At 30.2% G+C, this 17,696-nt stretch overlaps 3 protein-coding genes across 4 annotated transcripts; 1 reads left to right on the forward strand and 2 right to left on the reverse strand.

Annotated features, from left to right (window-relative positions):
- Positions 1 to 246: 246 nt before the first annotated feature.
- On the reverse strand, positions 247 to 4,015 carry LOC111037335 (cytochrome P450 307a1-like). Its single transcript, XM_022319860.1, has 3 exons — positions 3,607 to 4,015; positions 1,502 to 2,353; positions 247 to 897 (listed from the first exon to the last, which is right to left on the reverse strand). Exons 1-3 carry the CDS (start codon positions 4,013 to 4,015, stop codon positions 536 to 538), a joined length of 1,623 nt encoding a protein of 540 aa, XP_022175552.1. The 3' UTR covers positions 247 to 535.
- A 3,672-nt stretch (positions 4,016 to 7,687) lies between these two features.
- Positions 7,688 to 10,658, forward strand: LOC111037332 (seipin). Of its 2 annotated transcripts, XM_022319858.1 has the most exons (6): positions 7,688 to 8,027; positions 9,150 to 9,295; positions 9,408 to 9,610; positions 9,689 to 9,920; positions 9,993 to 10,154; positions 10,264 to 10,658. In XM_022319858.1, the coding sequence occupies exons 1-5, from the start codon at positions 7,804 to 7,806 to the stop codon at positions 10,130 to 10,132; spliced, it is 945 nt and encodes a 314-aa protein (XP_022175550.1). In that variant the 5' UTR covers positions 7,688 to 7,803; the 3' UTR covers positions 10,133 to 10,154; positions 10,264 to 10,658. The 2 variants fall into 2 exon arrangements, with proteins under 2 accessions (XP_022175550.1, XP_022175549.1); XM_022319857.1 differs by having other exon boundaries at positions 9,993 to 10,658.
- Positions 10,659 to 12,769: 2,111 nt separating this feature from the next.
- On the reverse strand, positions 12,770 to 14,863 carry LOC111037328 (cathepsin B-like cysteine proteinase 3; the record flags this gene model as incomplete). Its single annotated transcript, XM_022319849.1, is given in 6 exon segments — positions 12,770 to 13,139; positions 13,320 to 13,430; positions 13,521 to 13,668; positions 13,830 to 14,030; positions 14,151 to 14,369; positions 14,743 to 14,863. Coding segments are annotated over 6 exon segments (1,008 nt in total). The 3' UTR covers positions 12,770 to 12,930.
- Between the last annotated feature and the right edge of the window lie 2,833 nt (positions 14,864 to 17,696).

Genomic DNA, 17,696 nt, shown 5'->3' on the forward strand with positions numbered 1-17,696 from the left:
GTAGACTAGTTTGTTGCAGGGACCATGGATTTTGCAATTTGTACATAGTATTTAGAAAAGGATATATTTGAATTGTTATACACGTTTATTTTTAATTCTTTATTGGTGGTCACTTAAAATAATATAAAATAAAATAAAATTTTACAAAAAAATTGTATTTAAATGAAAATTAAATCAAATTCGTATAAATACTTGTAATTTTATCATGTTAGGTACATTATAGGTACAAACAATTTTGGACCGAATGTCAATAATTTATCTTAAATGATAAGTTTAATTTTATTTAAATAATATAACTATTAATACGCAATTTAATCGAACATCAACGTGGAAAAAATATTGTGAAGTTCCTAATAAACTGTAAATCAAACAGTTTTGTGAAACAGTTTACCTACCTGCCACCTGGCTACCTATGCAACATATTGTTTGGGTATAAAAAAAAAAACTAATTAATTCAATTTGTAGTGATTATGAATGTCATTTTAACCTAATGTCGACGATGAATACCATATTATTCAATATTCATATATACCTATCACACTCGATTGTATTGAGGTCCGTCGAGCGGTATCAATATCAACGGGTACGTGTCAGGTGGGAGAGCCAGACGGGCCTCGGGTATCGCCAATTGAGGAGTGGCCTTTACTTTGTACCTCTGTAGTATGCCGGCCAGCAGTACAAACCCGATTCCAGAAACCAATTGCTGTCCAATGCACGTCCTTTTACCAGTGCTGAAGGGCAGAAAGTATTCAGGTTTTCGAATGCTCGGCTTTGAGCCGGGTCTGCAGTGTATGAAACGATTGGGGTCGAACACGTTCGGATCGTCCCAGTAGGCTGGACTGGTGTTTATTTCGTAGTTGTTGATTATAATGCACGTGCCTTTTGATATTTTGAATCCTATACGAATATATATTATAATAAAACACCATATTCACCTATAAATATAATATATTATTTAACCGTAAGTGCGCTGGCACGTGATAGTTCCTTATTTATTTTTTTTTTTGGGGGGGGGGGGGCGATTGCATCCACCACTCACTCTCCTAAATTACGTGCTCGGCAGTGCGGTACCAAGATTCAATTTTTGTAAGGGTTTTTCATAATTTCTTAAAGTGGCATATTGACATTTTATATTTTTATGTCTGATATTATGGTTATTTATTTAATCACTGTAATGTAATTATTATGATCGACACATTTTTGGTCAAAAAGCTTCGACGTCGCCAATGAAATTGGAAGAATGTAATATTAAAAGTTTATTTTTTATTATTGATCCTAACTGAGTTTACAGTACATAATATTTAGTAAATCAACACTATCTACTTTTTTAATTTTCGGAACAGTCCTACTTGGGTTTTATATAATATAAATTATATTATATATTTATATAATTTCAGCAGACTTTTCACAGAAACCCCCCCTTTCTATAGCATTTTCAAGTTTAGAAAGAGTCTCTAAGGTAATTTTTGCTCAAATTATTCAAGACTATCGTTTTTCTCACCTTTGATGGTAGTGTCTTCGGTTGCAACACGGGGCACAATGGGCGACGAAATGATGCGCAGAGTCTCTAACAAAGTAGCCTCGGTGTACGGCATGTCTGGCTTGTCGTAGAGGCGTACCAAACGTTGGCTACCAGTGACTTGTTCGGCCTCATCCCGTATTGCTTGGGCCACGTGTGGTCTTGTGGCCACCATTGATAGGGTGAGCATGACCATGTTACCAACGGCCGAATGCCCACCAATGAAGTCTTCCAACTCGAAAAGCACGTGGTCCATTTTGAGCCTGGGATCATAGCGCAGGTTCATAAGCAAGGCGTCTGTAAAGTCTATGGAGTTTTCCTCATCATCATCTTCTTTGTCATAGCTTTTGTAGCCACCAATGATCTCTGCCTCCACAACTTTCACGTAGCTGCTCCTCTTTGACACGACCTCGTCCATCATGAATTGTCTAATGTATGCCGACCACGCTGACAGCTTTCGCATATGGCCTCTGTAGAATGGCGTCAGCCACGGTAAAAAGTCTACCACGTAACCTTGGTTGATGTCCCAAAATATTTCGTCAAACGTCCTGACCATAGTCTGGAACTTGTGGTAATCATAATCAAACTGCGTCGAACACATGAACCGCATGAACATGTTGGCGCAAGCCATCAACAAAGGCGGCTTAATTTGCACCTCATGCTCGAAACCATGAACGGTGATCACGGCCAACGATTCCAAAAACACTTCCAGCTCTTCAGACGCAATAGAATCCAGCATACCGTAGTTGGTTGAACATACTTTGGGTGAACAGTATATTCGAGCAATTTTTCTCCTAGTTTCTTGAAGCCACGACCAATCGCACAGAGCCAACGCTGAAAAAATATTTATATATGGGTACACATCGTGATTAGTCCGATTATCATAAATGAAAAGACTATTAAATTTGATTTAAATTTCTATATGCAAAAAATTCACTATTTAACTCTATCTTTTAAGTATTTCACATAAGATATCCTTACTGGAATTACAGTATAATTATAAAAATATCAAAAATAAATATTTAATAAAATATAAAAAAATATTCTTTGAAATATAGGCACATATCTTCTTAACTTGTATAAGCAAGTGTATTACCACGGGGAGAAAAAAAACTAACTGTAAAATCTACCATAAAATATTGATACCTATTGGAATGTTAATTATTATTTTATATTTGAATGGGCTTATTCATGTCATTAAAACAAACCATTATACTAAGCCCTACATTTTTACGGGGGCCAATAATATATCATACCTATAGTAAATAACGCCACTAATAATGAAAGCAATATTACATTTTGTGTTTACAATTTACGTTAATATAGAACTTTTTTAAAAAAGTACTTGAAATAATATGTATATATTTGAATTATTATTAAATATTTATGTATTTAATGATGATCATTAATAAACTTTCTAGAAAACTAATTAGTAATTATGTACACTGGACAGATACATCGGTATTTGTATCAACGTTTTTAACAATTCTTCAACAATATAGGAATGTAGAACGCATTGAAAAAGTAACTTAATTGGGACGGATGTATAGGGTTTTGTAGGGCTCGGATTTAAAGGCAATATAAACTATAAAAAAGTACTTAAAAAGTAAAAAAATCAAAAAAACTTTAATCTGTAAAAACAGCAATTAAAAAAAGAACAATGCAAATACGTAAAAGGTGATGTCATATTTTACTAGTTTATGTAGAAAAAAAACCATAGACTTACATACATTTTCTTTTAAAAAACCTCAACCGTTTGGAGTTAAAATATTTTTGTATTTTTAGTATGATTTTTTATCATCTACTGATGTTAATAAGCACGTATGTACTAATTCGTATATAAAATTAGCAGAGGAATTTAAAGTTAAACACAAAAAAGCATTTATAAGTAAAAATATCAAAAAAGGGCTAAACAAATATTCATCCATTATCTTGGATATTAAATGAACCACATTTTTATAGATATATTATTTTTCTATTATTAAATAAAAAATAAAAATCGTTTGCATTCAAATCCGATATCCAGAACCATGTTTATAATGTTGTCGAAGAGGAAGATTGTCGTCGGTATAATATAGTATACTCACAATTGTTCCGGTCACCGGAGAAAAGCACGTTGTACCGGAAAAAGTCGGGCCGTCCACCGAACTTGGAGCCGTTGGTGATGAGCACCTCCTTGATGGACGGATAATCGTTGACGATCACGCATGGCATCGATCCCATGGTCATGGCGTACACGGGCCCGTACTGACGTGCCAGCTCAGTGAACCTGCGGAACGGCCTGTCGCGGTGTCCGTTCATGGCGTGCAGCGCCCCGATGACTGGAAACGACGTCGGGCCGTCCAGCTTGGCAGGGACCGGTTGTCGACGTGTGATCCAGGGACCACAACCAAAGGCGAAGGCGGTCACTTGCAACAGAATTAGGACGATCAGCAGTAGAGACAGCGCCGAGGCTACGGTACCGGCATCGGTCACTTCGTAGTTCACGACGTCCATGGCCACTCTGCGTCGGACGCCCACCCGTCGGTGGTTTCGGTGGTTTACTGTGCATGAGCGCACCCACCCCCTGGTGACTACCCCCGTACGACGGTGATCACACCAGCATGCGCACGCACCTACAAACATTTATGGCTACTGAGGCCATGGGCCCTCCCACCCCCAAGTGGCTTCCTTGCAGATTGTAATATTATCGCGTTGAGGTGTGTGCAGGTGGGTGGTGTCACAAAGAAACCACGACCTTGGTTATGGCAAAGTGAGGGGGGGGAATATTTGCGTATTTTGAAAGTGATGCAGATGTATACGGAAAAAAACTATAGGAAGACAGTTGCAATGACGATGGTCATAGGGGTGGAGAATGACATCAAAAAAGGAAGAAAAAGAGGAGGGACGACGATGACGAATAAGAATAAAAGATCACATTCTGTAGAATATTAGGTAGGTACCTGCTAGGCTGGGCACTAACCAGTTAGAAAGTTAAAGTTAAGTTACTTTTAATCAAGTTACACAACGATTTACTTTTTTTAGAATTACAGTAAAGCTCCGATTATCCGAATGCCAATCAACCGGAGATAAAATTAACCGGACGAAAAAAAAAGATTGGTCTTTTAATAACTCGTAAATTGTAATTAATCGTAATCGTATTTCGTTGTTCCGTTTTCAGTTAAAAATTACTATGCAATTATTTGTTTATTGTTACAAATTTCAAATTATATTACATACATATAAATGATAAATACATATAATATTACAATATAACTTTTGATATGTCATATACCAATCATCTGGACATTTACTTATGTCTTATTCGGACCACCATTGATATTAATTAGTCCGGATAATCGGAGTTCTACTGTAACTTCTAACGCCATAACAAGTTAAAATTGTTTTCATATTATAAAGTCACTTATAAGTTAATTCATTTTATTGCAACGCTAAGTTGATTTTTTTCCTAAAACCTCAAATTTTTAATACATTCTTCTTTGTAAAATTAATTTTATGAAAAAAAGTAACATCCATCGGATCTATCAAATATTATTTATAAATATTATAAGTAATAAATAACCGTTTATAATAATGTTTATTGCTTATAACAATGCATACTCAAGGAATATAATAATTATATAATATATTTTTATTTTAAACAAAAAAAATTTAAGGGCCACCAAATCATTCCAAAAAAGTACATAATAACTATTTAATATTTTGCCTACTTAGTATCCCATACACATTTGTATACTCATTAATAATTATTAATTAATAGTTAGGTATTATTATATTTTTATTCATTCGTAGAATTACAATTGAATTGAATAATATTTGATGATTTATATCATTGTGTAAGTAATTTATTATATTCTGATAATGAATTTGATTATTATAAATATAGTACCTACGCCCATCTAATTATGCACTGTTACAGTCAGTTAGCTGGCTAATTTACATATACGAAATGCTTGATTTACAAAATAGTTTTTTAACAACTTACACTCATATTTTAGAATTTTTTAAATCTCAGGTATATTTCTGAATGTATTTAAGACAATAGTGTGATTTTTAATCTTATATTTAAAGTTTTTGGGTACACAGAAAGAGTAATAGTAGTTTTGAGGAGTACATAATAATATTATATAATAACATAAATTAATTTAAATAATTTGGTTGATTAGAATATTAACCAAGTTAAGTTAATATATTTTTGTTTCAACTTTTTTTTAAACCAGGAAAAAGAAAAGTCGAAACAAAAATATACTCACCTGCAGTTTGCAAGTACCACTACAATTATGGAAGATATATAATTTTATTTTCGCACGCTGTCATTGGATGTGATACAACGTCTAAATTTTCCAATAAAGCAAAAGTAAACGATTTATAACTATTAAACCAACGTCCAGATCTTACCAAAACAGCAGCAATATTCAAAACAAAAAACTGTCCAATCGCAGACATTTTTAAACATGGATTGCAATTTATTTTAGTCGTGTATGGTGGCCCAAAACAAAAGGTCTCCATTGATAATTAATTATAGGTATTTGACTTTTGCCAAATTGAGCAGAAATAATAAACCTGTCAAATTATCATCGCTTCCACCCACAACTAGTGCCACCCAACAGCATCCTTTTCGTGTTTATTGTCAAATACAAGTTTGGCTGGGTATTGGGTAACACATTAAATCCTGAACAGTAGGGGTGGGCTATGAATGACAATATTTTGGAACCTGTTAAGAAATGATTACCTGAAGAATTGCTAAATATGATTTTTTGTAACTGTACAAAAGTTTATGGTACTAATTGTGGGTGCAGAAAAATAATTCCGTCCATTCTAGTGACCTATTTGTAACCTATACTGTACAGCAGAGCAAGATCCACTTACCAAATTTTTATAATTTTTTTTGTTAAGGTATTATGTACCATATGAAGAAATTTAGAAATATATAAAAAATTAAAAGATTTTCATACGCGAACAGGACATGGGGGAAATGTGAATGGGGGCAAGGTTTCATAGTTGTAATTGTAGGGGCAAATGTGAAACAAAAGAATGTGTCTGTTTTAAATCAAATCTAAAATGTAATAGCCGTTGCCCGTTGTCATAATATACTATCCCATGCTCAAACAAATAATAAACTGCATGCTTTTAAGTTAAATTTTTAAAAATAATAATTGTTTTTTATTAATAATTTACAATATAAATTTACCTTTAAGTTTATTACAGTTTGAGTTATAATTATTAACATTTTTCATTTTTTTTTTTTTTTGATAATTCACAACATAAGTTTATCAGTTTCTTAGAATGAATGATTATTACAATTATTATACTTAAAATTATTATACAATAAAATGAGTTCCGTTGCTTACAGATGAGTAATATAAATTATGCCACGAGCTCCATACTATTAAAAATTCGTGTCCATTTCGTGAAAAGTTATCCACATTGTGAAATTACGCGATATGTAAAAAAAGAAGTCCCGTTTCGTGAACTGTATGAAATGTCTATATATTTCACAAAACAGGTCAGAAACTCAGATCGCGAAATGGATGTGACATATTATATAAACCAGGTTGGTTGTATACACGTCTTCATCATACAATGTGAGCTTTATTATGTGAATTATAAAAGTCTGTCGATTATACTATTGTAAGTTTATCTTCTCTTAACATTTGAATTTTTTCCAATTCGAACACTTTATATTATTATACAATATTATCATTGTAGTATTAACTATTACGAGTATTGCCATTTGCCGCTAAATAATATTATTACAACGGCCGATGATCTTGATGTCTTATCGTAAATAATAATTGTTATATGGTGCAAAGTGCAGACCACCTATTTAGATTAAAATATTCATTAGCTGCTGTATTATTTTATTATTATCGTTTAATCGGTCTTACCGTTTAACCTTTATAGCGCCTTCTCTTACACTGTACGCACACACACTAGCACGGTAGTCGTAATCTCCGATATTCGCAGCTCCCGCCGACTGCTGAGCCGTTATCAATTTTTTTTCAAACTCGTCGTTTTTAATCATTTTAGTTGGAATAATAGTGTTAATCATCAATCATCAATCGTTATTATTTATTACCGATATCGTTTAACGTGGCCCAACCTTTATAAATTATGTAGTCCCCATAATATTATAATAATATAATAAATAATAATATTACAATAGTGCGTGTGGCGTGAACGCCATAGAGTACGTACAATAACTTGTTGCTTTTTTTTTACCTGTTGCAATCATAAGTTATAACGGAAATCTAGAGTAATAGATTACAAACCCGTCGGATACGATGAAAATGTTTGGGTTAAAGAGAATCGTAGACGAGAAGGTCGACAAAACCGTCAATATGGCTTCAGACGTTATGAACTGTTTACTGGACTCGACGTACAAGGGTGGATTATTCTCAATGATTATCGTTACCATAGTATGGGTGTCCATATTTCTGTACATAGCATTCTATTATGCGTACATGCCTTCTCTCATGTTCAGCCGCCCGATTCACATGCAATTCAAGTGAGTATTGGCTTATAATGTCTTGTCATTCTTATACATTAACTGTATGCTTTTACATTACTGAAAATCTACTAAAATTTCTAGTAGAAAAAGTATGGTACCTACCTAACTGGACAAAATCATCCAAACAGCTTGCACCCCTATACAATTATGGGTAGGACAAAATATAATAATACAAAGTTTAATGTTAGTCAATTATTTACCATTTTTTAGATAGGTAACTGTTGTCTGTATACATATAGATGCTGCCTGAATAATTGCTTTATTATAGCCCAATCTATTATGTTTTTATCTTAAATGACTGGTCTGCTTAGACTATCAAAAAGGTAGGTATCTAAATAAAATTAAAGTTGTTTAATAACCATGAGCCAAGAATCATTATGAACTTTTAATGATCATAGTAATTAATAATTATATTATACGTTATTTTTTATGTTACTAATTATACTTAGTTGAGAAATTAATTTAAAAGTAATAATGATTATTTTACTTTCTATGATAGTAACAATTATATTTGTATTATACCTAACTGATAATTGGGTTTTATAATTAAATTATAATTGAAGTACAGAATGAATGGATCAGAATGGATCTTGATGTCTAATTTTAATATATTTTCTAACATTAGTAAAATTAATCATTTAAAAAAAAAAAATCGATCAATGAGAGAGTGTTGCTATTGGATGGCTGCTTTATTCAAAAATATTTCACTATTATTTATATAGTTTTACTATTGGCTATGTTTAAGAATATGTAATCCTTATTTCATACATTTTTTCTGCTTCTCTAGCCTTTGTTTGTTTCCTGTAAATATATATATATATATATATAATTTATTTATGGAAGTGTTTGGTAAAATGATTTATAATATTAATCCGATTATTATTCACAATGAATAGAATTAGGTAGGTACACTTTTAATATCTGAATACTTTTGAAATAGAGTTATATAAAATTATTGAAGAGTAAATAAATTAGATTTCTAAAGAAAAAAATGTAAAACAGGTATCTTATCTATTATTTTTATTTTTTATATGAAAATGTATATAAATTAATTTAAAATGTAATTGCATTTCTATATGGTTTAGATTTTAAATAATTTTTGTACCATTTTGATTTCAGATCATGTTACAGCAATAAAGGTTTATGTGATTATCCATCAGCACATGTTCAGTTAACTAAAAACCACCAGTTGCTAATGATTGGTCAAAAATATAAAATTACTGTTTATGTTGAGCTACCAGAATCCCCAGTGAATGAAGAAATCGGTGAGTTGACTGAAAACTAATGTTGTTAAGTTTTTTCAGTACACTTTAATATTCTGTCCTGTGTAATAGTACCAATATAAAATTATTAAATTTTGGCTTAATTTTATTTAAGGAATGTTTATGCTCTGTGTTCGTTTGAGTGACAAATTCGGCTATCTTGTATCATCTTCTTGTCGGTCCAGTAGATTAAGGTACAAGAGCCAACTGTATCGTGCTGTTCATACATTGTTCATGGTACCATTTTACTTGACAGGATTATCCGCAGAAAAACAATTAATCCAGTTAGAAATGTATACAGATTTTGAAGAAGATCAAGTACTTATACGTTTTTTTTGGCATAGTTTTGAATTAATATTTTATTATAAATTATGAATTATGAATTTTATCTATTAGTTACATCCAGTTACAGACATTTACTTTGAGATGTTAAATCATGATATTCAAATTTATTCTGCCAAGATAAATATCATTGCTAACTTGGGCGGCTTACGATACCTTATGTTTCATTGGCCGATATTATCTGCTTGTCTAGGAATTGGATCAAATCTTCTTTTTGTATTTTTTGTGTTCTCAATGTCATGGAGACATATATATGGATCTGAAGTTTATAGAAGTGAACCAAATGGTGAATAATACAAATTTTGACAAAATTTATTTGTTTTTTTCATTAGTATTTTAAATTTGTACTTATTTGCAGATCTTTTGAACCGAACGGGCATCGAGCAATTGGATGAATTTGATTCTGAGGATGAATCCGAAATATCAGATGATTTATGCAAAAAAGGATTTCTCCCTTATAGTTTTTCATCATCCAGCCTAATGATTCCTGAGCAATAATTAATATTCTTATTTTTAACTAGTAATATTTTGATTTATCATAACTAGATAATGGTGTAATTTATAACTGCTAGGTTAGAGAAACTCTTTTATTGTAGGTACCTATAATATTATTGTAATCTTTGTTTTAGATTTAAAGCTGATGGGTACTAGAAAAATATAGAGTATAAACTATTCAATTGTTTCTGTGGTGCTTTTATTTAGTGTTTTTTATTTTACTTAAAATTAATGTGTTTAATACTTATTATTATTCCTTAATTAATTTTGTTTAATTGGTTGTTTGTTAAGGGAATTATATTTTTTTTAGTTTTATATCCCATTATAGTTACCAAATTCTATTGTTATAATACCTGTATAATTTTAAAATTTGAAGCATTTACTATTTGTATTTTAGTATGTACTATAAGCACAGGAAATGGAAGCATTAACATTTTGCTGTGCTTATTGGAATAATGTGAAAAAAATTTTGTATGCAGTTTTTAAAAAAATGTATAAAGAATAAAAAATTGAAGTAATATATTCAAATTATATTCATAAGTTATTTTATGTTATTGTTAAACAAATGCACCAATATTAAGTTAATATATTTGCATATCAACTTTGTGCCAATTCATATTTTAAATGCTGGATGAAATAATGACAGACATTTTTACAAAATACAGATGAATATTAATGCTTATTAATTGTTTGTTCATCTCGCAATTTGCACGTGTATGCATACTTAAGTATTATTTAGCAAATATTATTTAAAATTGATCATATTAAAGTTCTTCTGAACTTCTTTTGTATTTTATGAAATCTCATTTATCAGCCAATTGATAAATTATAGTTTATTTTGCTTATCAAAAATGTATCATTAGAGCAAATCATAAGTATCATAAAATTTCAAAAATTAATTTATACATAAATTAATATATTTATATCGAAATGTGGAAAATATTTTTAAAACAATCAAGTTTTAATATAGTTTATTACAAATGTTTAATATGATGCATTGACTGTCCTGCACACATCAATACGTTATTCAAAGTATGGAATTATTTTTATTTTTGTCCATATTGATGCTAACATCTCAATTACTAACTCACAATTTATTAAGATACATTTATCGTTAATGATACCAAAAATAAACATGATTAAATTATATACTATAATCCTTATTTTTATATTAGTATATTCCTAAGTTGTTAACCTGTAATTTGTATTTGCAAGCTATATCAAATTGTTTTTGATTGAAGACTTGAACTGCCCGGTATTTACACTAATTCATTGACGTTGTCAAATTTGTATAAAATATGAGACTTGAAAATGTTGACAAATGCTATACTGTATAGTGTATAGCTATTCAATATTTATAAATTATCTTTATATAGAACCTTTCTTTTGTATTGGATTTAAAATATTTAGTAGGTACTTTATAATTAATATGGTTGCTTGGATTTTTAATTTGTTCAGGGAATTCAACAGGGCAAAAAAAAAACTAAGATATCTTAAAGAGTTCTTTAAGTATGCATTTAGAACTAAAAACTTAAATACTTGCAAACACTCTTTATAATAAGACTTTTTTAAATGTCATGAAATACTCTCATAAACTCATAAAGTTAGATTTACAAGTATAGCATTTTACACATTTTTAATTAAACACAATGTTTATTTTGAAATTTGGCAGTAAAAAATGTCTGTTTATAAATACAAGATGACTGCAATATCACAAATTATAAAATGCAATATCTCCACAACACTAAGTAGGTTTTGCATTCAACATTATCAAAAGATAATACGTTTTTAATTAGCGAAAAAATGACACAAATCATAATAAGGCAGTCTTGAATTTTGACTTCAGTGATTAATTGGAAAAATTAAAATTCGTACACCACCGTCCACCATCAAGTACCTAAATATGGCTGTCATCTTGCTTTGAAAATTAAATAAAAATGGTATAATTTAATACTGTCACATATTTTCAGTTAATAATATTGAATGTGAGGATATTGCATTACATATATTATATAGAGCTATTTTTGTTTAATTCAAAAGTACCCATAACACAAATTTAATGAATTTTGAGTTCTAGATGTGTGAATTGCTAACCGTCTATTTACAGGAGTTCAATATAGGCAATATGACAAGTGGCATGTTATAGATAGTGTATTTGTGAACATATAGGCGCATAGCGGCATAGCAAATAATCATTGTAGTGCGACACTGATTATAAGGCATAACTTAATTTATTTATACATCAATGAGCAATAAATCGAAAATTTAAGCCTCTAATCAAATATTATAACTTATAACAGTTGAAATGCGAGAAATATAGCAACTACAGTTGAATAAATATGTTTATTATTTAATACAGACGAATAATAATTTGTTTGGAGGTATTTTAAAGTCGAAATTAACAAATATTACTATTTTACACACTTTTAGGGCAATGGTCAAAGTTGTATAGGGTCAGAAGTTATAAACACTTTTTGTTAACTTTTTTGAGTACTTATTAATTATTTATGATTACACAATTTTTAAATTTATACTCTATTTTTAAAATTTCGTACTGTACATTAGTCATTTAAATACCATATCCCGTTATTATTACAAGTTGATGTTGTAAAAATAAATAAATAGACAAAAACCAGATAATATTGTCATTTATGACTCTAAATTCAGTTAATAAGATTGTATTTGGTTAATTATAGGTTGACATTGTGTACATTTCGTATAATTTATTATATTGATGAAATCGATGAATAGTGGGTGAAGTATTAATGGGTATTTCCATTCACAATAAAATAGTAGGTATCTTAAACTGAAGGCACGCCTGCTGTGCATGAACTTTCAACTCCACATTCATCTGTGCCTCTGAGAATTTTAAACATTCCTTTGTCACCCCATTGTTCACCCCAAGAATTGACCATCAGCCAATACGGTGTACCTTCTTCTACGCCCCATCCGATCATTTTAACTGCATGCCCTCCCAGGTACGATGCGTTCTCGGTCTTTTGGTAGACTCCTATAAAAATATATATTATTATAATATTATACATGATGGAAATATTGCAAACATGCAATTGCCACTATAAAAAATTACACATATTATTAATACAATATTAATAGTTTAGCTTACCAGCCATGGTAGTCTATGTTAGTGTTATGAATAAGTTTGTAGATTATAAATAAATAAGACACGTACCAGATTCGTAACTCGTAAAGTCATCGTAAACGTCGAACGACGCCTCAATGGGTCCGTACACCATCGTGTCTTTCTGCATGGTAGTGTTGCTCAGGTAGTATGCGTCTTTCGCTATATAAACATACAAAATGGAATTAATTTTGTGAACTATTACACGACCGGCCTAACAAGAAACGTTTGAATATGTTCATTTCGATTTACTTTTGTAATGGTTTTTCTTGTAATTGATTGTTTCGTCACCGTAACATTTCTTTGAACATTTATGATTACGTTCGGTTGGCTGTCCCGAGCATGAATTATGTCCCTCATCATCTCTCACGCAAGGCGGTACTCTGTACGGTTGGCATCCCTATACATGATACATTATGAATTTATGATATTTTTAATTTGTAGACCATTATAAACTTGAATGTGTATTTAAATATTTTATGTTAAATTGCTCAAATGACTTATTGTCGATAAAGTTTAAACATTAAGGCATTATTATTATTAATTTATTTATCATTTTACGTCGGTAGTGTTGTAGTTGCCTCCGGTGACAACGCCGTGTCTTTTGAAATATTTCCAAGCTTTCAAAGGGTTACCTCCGTTACATCCAAAACCGCATGTGTGACAGCAAAACGTTAGCTCTTCAGCGGATATGAGTTCATTAAATTCTCCATCTGTCGCTATACACAGTCGGTCAGCGAACGCTCCGGTAGTACCATGAGCCTGTACATTAATTTTATTTAATTGAACAACATAGTGTAATAATATAATACAATACATCGAGTGTAGTTGGTGAGTACTTGTGCAACAGATATTTTATGCACAACGTTATTCGTTCATTACCCAACAGGATCCACAATTTCCTTGATTACGGACTTCCCCGATTGTTTTGCAATTTTTCCATTCCAATCTTGAGTCGAAAAATTCTGGAACTTCGCCATTGTCCACGTACAATATATCATTTTCCTTGATTGGACTTTTATTAAGACCTAAGAGACGCTTCGAGCCTAATAACCGAACGATATCTTCTCTTGGCGTATTTTCAGGAAAATTTTGTTTGGCCTAAAGAACATTAATAATACATTTTTTAGTGTTATAAAAATTGTATTACAAAATCTTATTTTTACAAATATGCTATAGTTGTATTTTAATTTAATTTAGTTTACAAATATGCATCACGCCTAATTGTCTATGTTATTTACATTTTTTTTTATTTACAAGATTATTTAAGGTACTTGAGCTAAAACCATTTAAATTGTATTTAAAACACGATGTAAAAAAATAACTGTTACGTATTATATACTTTTTAAAAATTAATATTTTTTTATACATTTACGTACACATATTATTATTATGTATAATAATATGTATGTAATCTATATTTGATAGTCAATTACATTTTTGGTACATTAAAATAGGAATACTTGAATCTTACCTTCCAAGTCTTAGCAACTTCGTTAATTTTGTTTACATACTCTTTACTTAAGAAATGTGCTTGTTCTGTAAGGTATACACTCAGTAATACCACAGATATCAAAATTACGAATTTTACCATTATTATTTTATAAAAATGAAAAAAAAGGTTTAATTACTGTTCATACGTGTTTATTGTGGAGCAACACAATAATAATTAATATAGTCGGTGTAGGTAATTTATATAGTTTTTCTACAGCATACTCTTACATCATGACTCATGTAGGTACACACTTTAGGTTCATGAGGAAGAAAACACTTTTATTGTAATTACGTTTCAAACGTCTTATCGGTTTTTATTTTATTATTTAAACAATACTATCAGTAATATGTATTAAAATATTACAGATCGTATACAATTTACTAATGGATTCTCAAAACGCAAGAAAACGATTAGATAGTTAATTATTCTTGTGTAGGTTTTTGTCTATCACAAATATGATTTCTTTTTTATTGGATAAATATTAACAAGCGTTTTTATACCTTATTAAATTATTTTAAATTTAATTTATGATGGAAAAAACAAGACAGTTAATTAGTAAGGGATGAAAGCAGTGTTTAAATTGGGAGTATATAAGAAGGAGGATACAAAAGTGTTAAAAAAATGTGCACATTTGTGCACTAATAAGTACCTGAATATTTAAATGTTTTTTTGAGTAGGATTTAATTAGAAGAGGTACACATATAATATGTTCTAAAAATGAGAGGGACTCCATCCTCCTATAAGTCATAAATGTATTATTCCAAGAACTACTCACTATGGTTATGTAAACATTTTAAAGTTATTCAATTCAGAAACTCTAAAAATACGTAGAAATTCATCATACAACAACTTTCTTTCCAAATTGCTGAGTAATGAGATAGATGATTCATTTTTATTAAGTAAATTAAACTTCAAATTTAATAAACACTACACTCGCAACAATCATTTATTTTATATTTCTCATTTTAAAAAGTACACATCTAACGACCCAATAAACTTTTTAATATCTTCTGGAAATAATCAATTACTTAAATAATCATTGTATGTANATGTTCGAGGGCCAAAAAAAATTTAAACATTATAAACTTTATAATTATAATGAATGTATTTATTTTCGTATTAAAATCAAAGTTTAAGAAAAATTAATTATTTATAAAGTAATTATGTATTTCATACTAAAAATAACAAATGTATTCTTAAAAGTTATTGAGAAAAATGACATGTCTTGTCTTGAGCCAGTTTTTCAAGATTTTATACCCTTGGAGAACAACTAATGCTCAGTGTTTTCAAGGTGAACATTGGTTAATTTTGAACGATATTTATTTTTTAAGAATGTCATTTTGAGAATGAAGTTTCACATATTATGTATGTGGAGCCAAACATGGTAAATAATTTTACGACCAGTGTTTTACATTTCATGAACTTATCCAAAACATGCTTTGCCCAAAAATCTTTAGTAGGTTAGGTTAGTTTTGTACATTTTCAATGAAATATCTTCTTGCAATACAATAGTTTCCATTTGAAGTGAACATTTTGGAACTTTGAACAATTTTGTAGCTACATAGATCCATTCTCCAGTCGGAGAAACTTTATAAGGATTTTAAAAATTACGACAGTTTTACAATTTCTGCAAAGTCTTTGAATCGCTTACCAATTCTTCACCCATGTCCGGAAAAAAACTTAAAAACATGCTGCATTCTAAAATGTGGGCAAAACCAGAATTATTGAATTATTTTTGACAGTCCCATCTGTGGGCTGCCCATAGCTGATCCTTGTATTATATAATAGCTTTTTTTAAATTTCCACTAACAAGAACTTACGAGAAACCTTCAATTAAATTTTAATGTTTTTATTTTTTTGACAGGGCTAAAGTTATTTTCATCGATAATTTAAAAAAACTAATACGATTCGAAATTGTTCTTATAGATAAATCAAAAAAAGTCAAAATATTTTAAAAGTTGGAAGGTGTATAGAATATGTAAGCATAAAAATTCGGTAAAAGTTTTTTGTATATACGGTTTTTTTTAATAGTTACCTACACTAAAAAAACAATATCAATTTAGTCGAAAACTTTTTAAGTAAATATCTCCGTTTTCCATTAGTTTATTTTTGTTTTTTCCGAGACTTTTGAGAACTACTGGTGTTCTTTTAACTTTTGAACTCCAAAAGTACAAACTATATTCACTTTTAATTATGCTTAAATAGAAAATAGAAGTACTATTACTGTCCCTTGCAATGACAAGCACACACACAAATAAATAGACCAATTATTAACACACTGATGAATTGGTAATTAATAACTTATAGTTGGATTTTTTTATGTTTAGACCTTGTAATTTCTATGTATGTGTTTTGTGAAGGAAAATAAGAAATATTAATATGTGGTTACGAGTCGCTTCGACCATGTGCTTTCAAGTTGCCCATTGTCAGACCTTTTGCAACCTCCCAATTAAAAGTGATATGACGTCACAGCGAGAAGTTTCCCAGTTTGAAATGTTATGAGGATACATCTAATTTATAGAATTGCCTGGGCCATCGATTTACAGCCCAGCCAGGTGAAACTAATTTTTTCTGAAGCCCGGTCAGGCCAAGTTAAAAAAATGATGTGAAAAAAAAAGTTGTAGTCCAAGGATTTTTTTACAAGCCCGGTCAGATCCAGTCCAAATCATTTTTTGATAAAATTAAGCTTTGTCTGGTCCATTCCAAAATATTATGTGAAAAAAGCTACCTAAAAAGGTCTACCGTGGAACTGTGGAAGTAAACGTTAGGTGTATTTTACACCTTATAAAGTCATGTTAAAGACATAATATGTCATTTATGTTGTTATTATTTTAATAAACTGTTTTAATAATCCATTAAAAGTAGTTTTCAATGTAATTTCTGCGATTATAATATTCAAAATAATATCTGATTGTCGGGTAAAATATTATAAA

Source organism: Myzus persicae, unplaced genomic scaffold (assembly GCF_001856785.1).
Source record: "Myzus persicae strain clone G006 unplaced genomic scaffold, MPER_G0061.0, whole genome shotgun sequence".
Taxonomy (NCBI): Eukaryota; Metazoa; Arthropoda; class Insecta; order Hemiptera; family Aphididae; genus Myzus; species Myzus persicae.

Excerpts from the sequence above, each read along its gene's own strand:
- LOC111037332 (XM_022319857.1), top strand. The coding sequence starts at position 7,804 with ATGAAAATGTTTGGGTTAAAGAGAATCGTAGACGAGAAGGTCGACAAA. Across the intron at positions 9,611-9,688 it reads CAGATTTTGAAGAAGATCAA|TTACATCCAGTTACAGACAT; the intron begins GTACTTATACGT and ends TTTATCTATTAG. Across the intron at positions 9,921-9,992 it reads TTATAGAAGTGAACCAAATG|ATCTTTTGAACCGAACGGGC; the intron begins GTGAATAATACA and ends ACTTATTTGCAG.
- LOC111037335 (XM_022319860.1), bottom strand. The coding sequence starts at position 4,015 with ATGGACGTCGTGAACTACGAAGTGACCGATGCCGGTACCGTAGCCTCG. Across the intron at positions 2,354-3,606 it reads CTCCGGTGACCGGAACAATT|CGTTGGCTCTGTGCGATTGG; the intron begins GTGAGTATACTA and ends ATATTTTTTCAG. Across the intron at positions 898-1,501 it reads CGAAGACACTACCATCAAAG|GATTCAAAATATCAAAAGGC; the intron begins GTGAGAAAAACG and ends ATATTCGTATAG.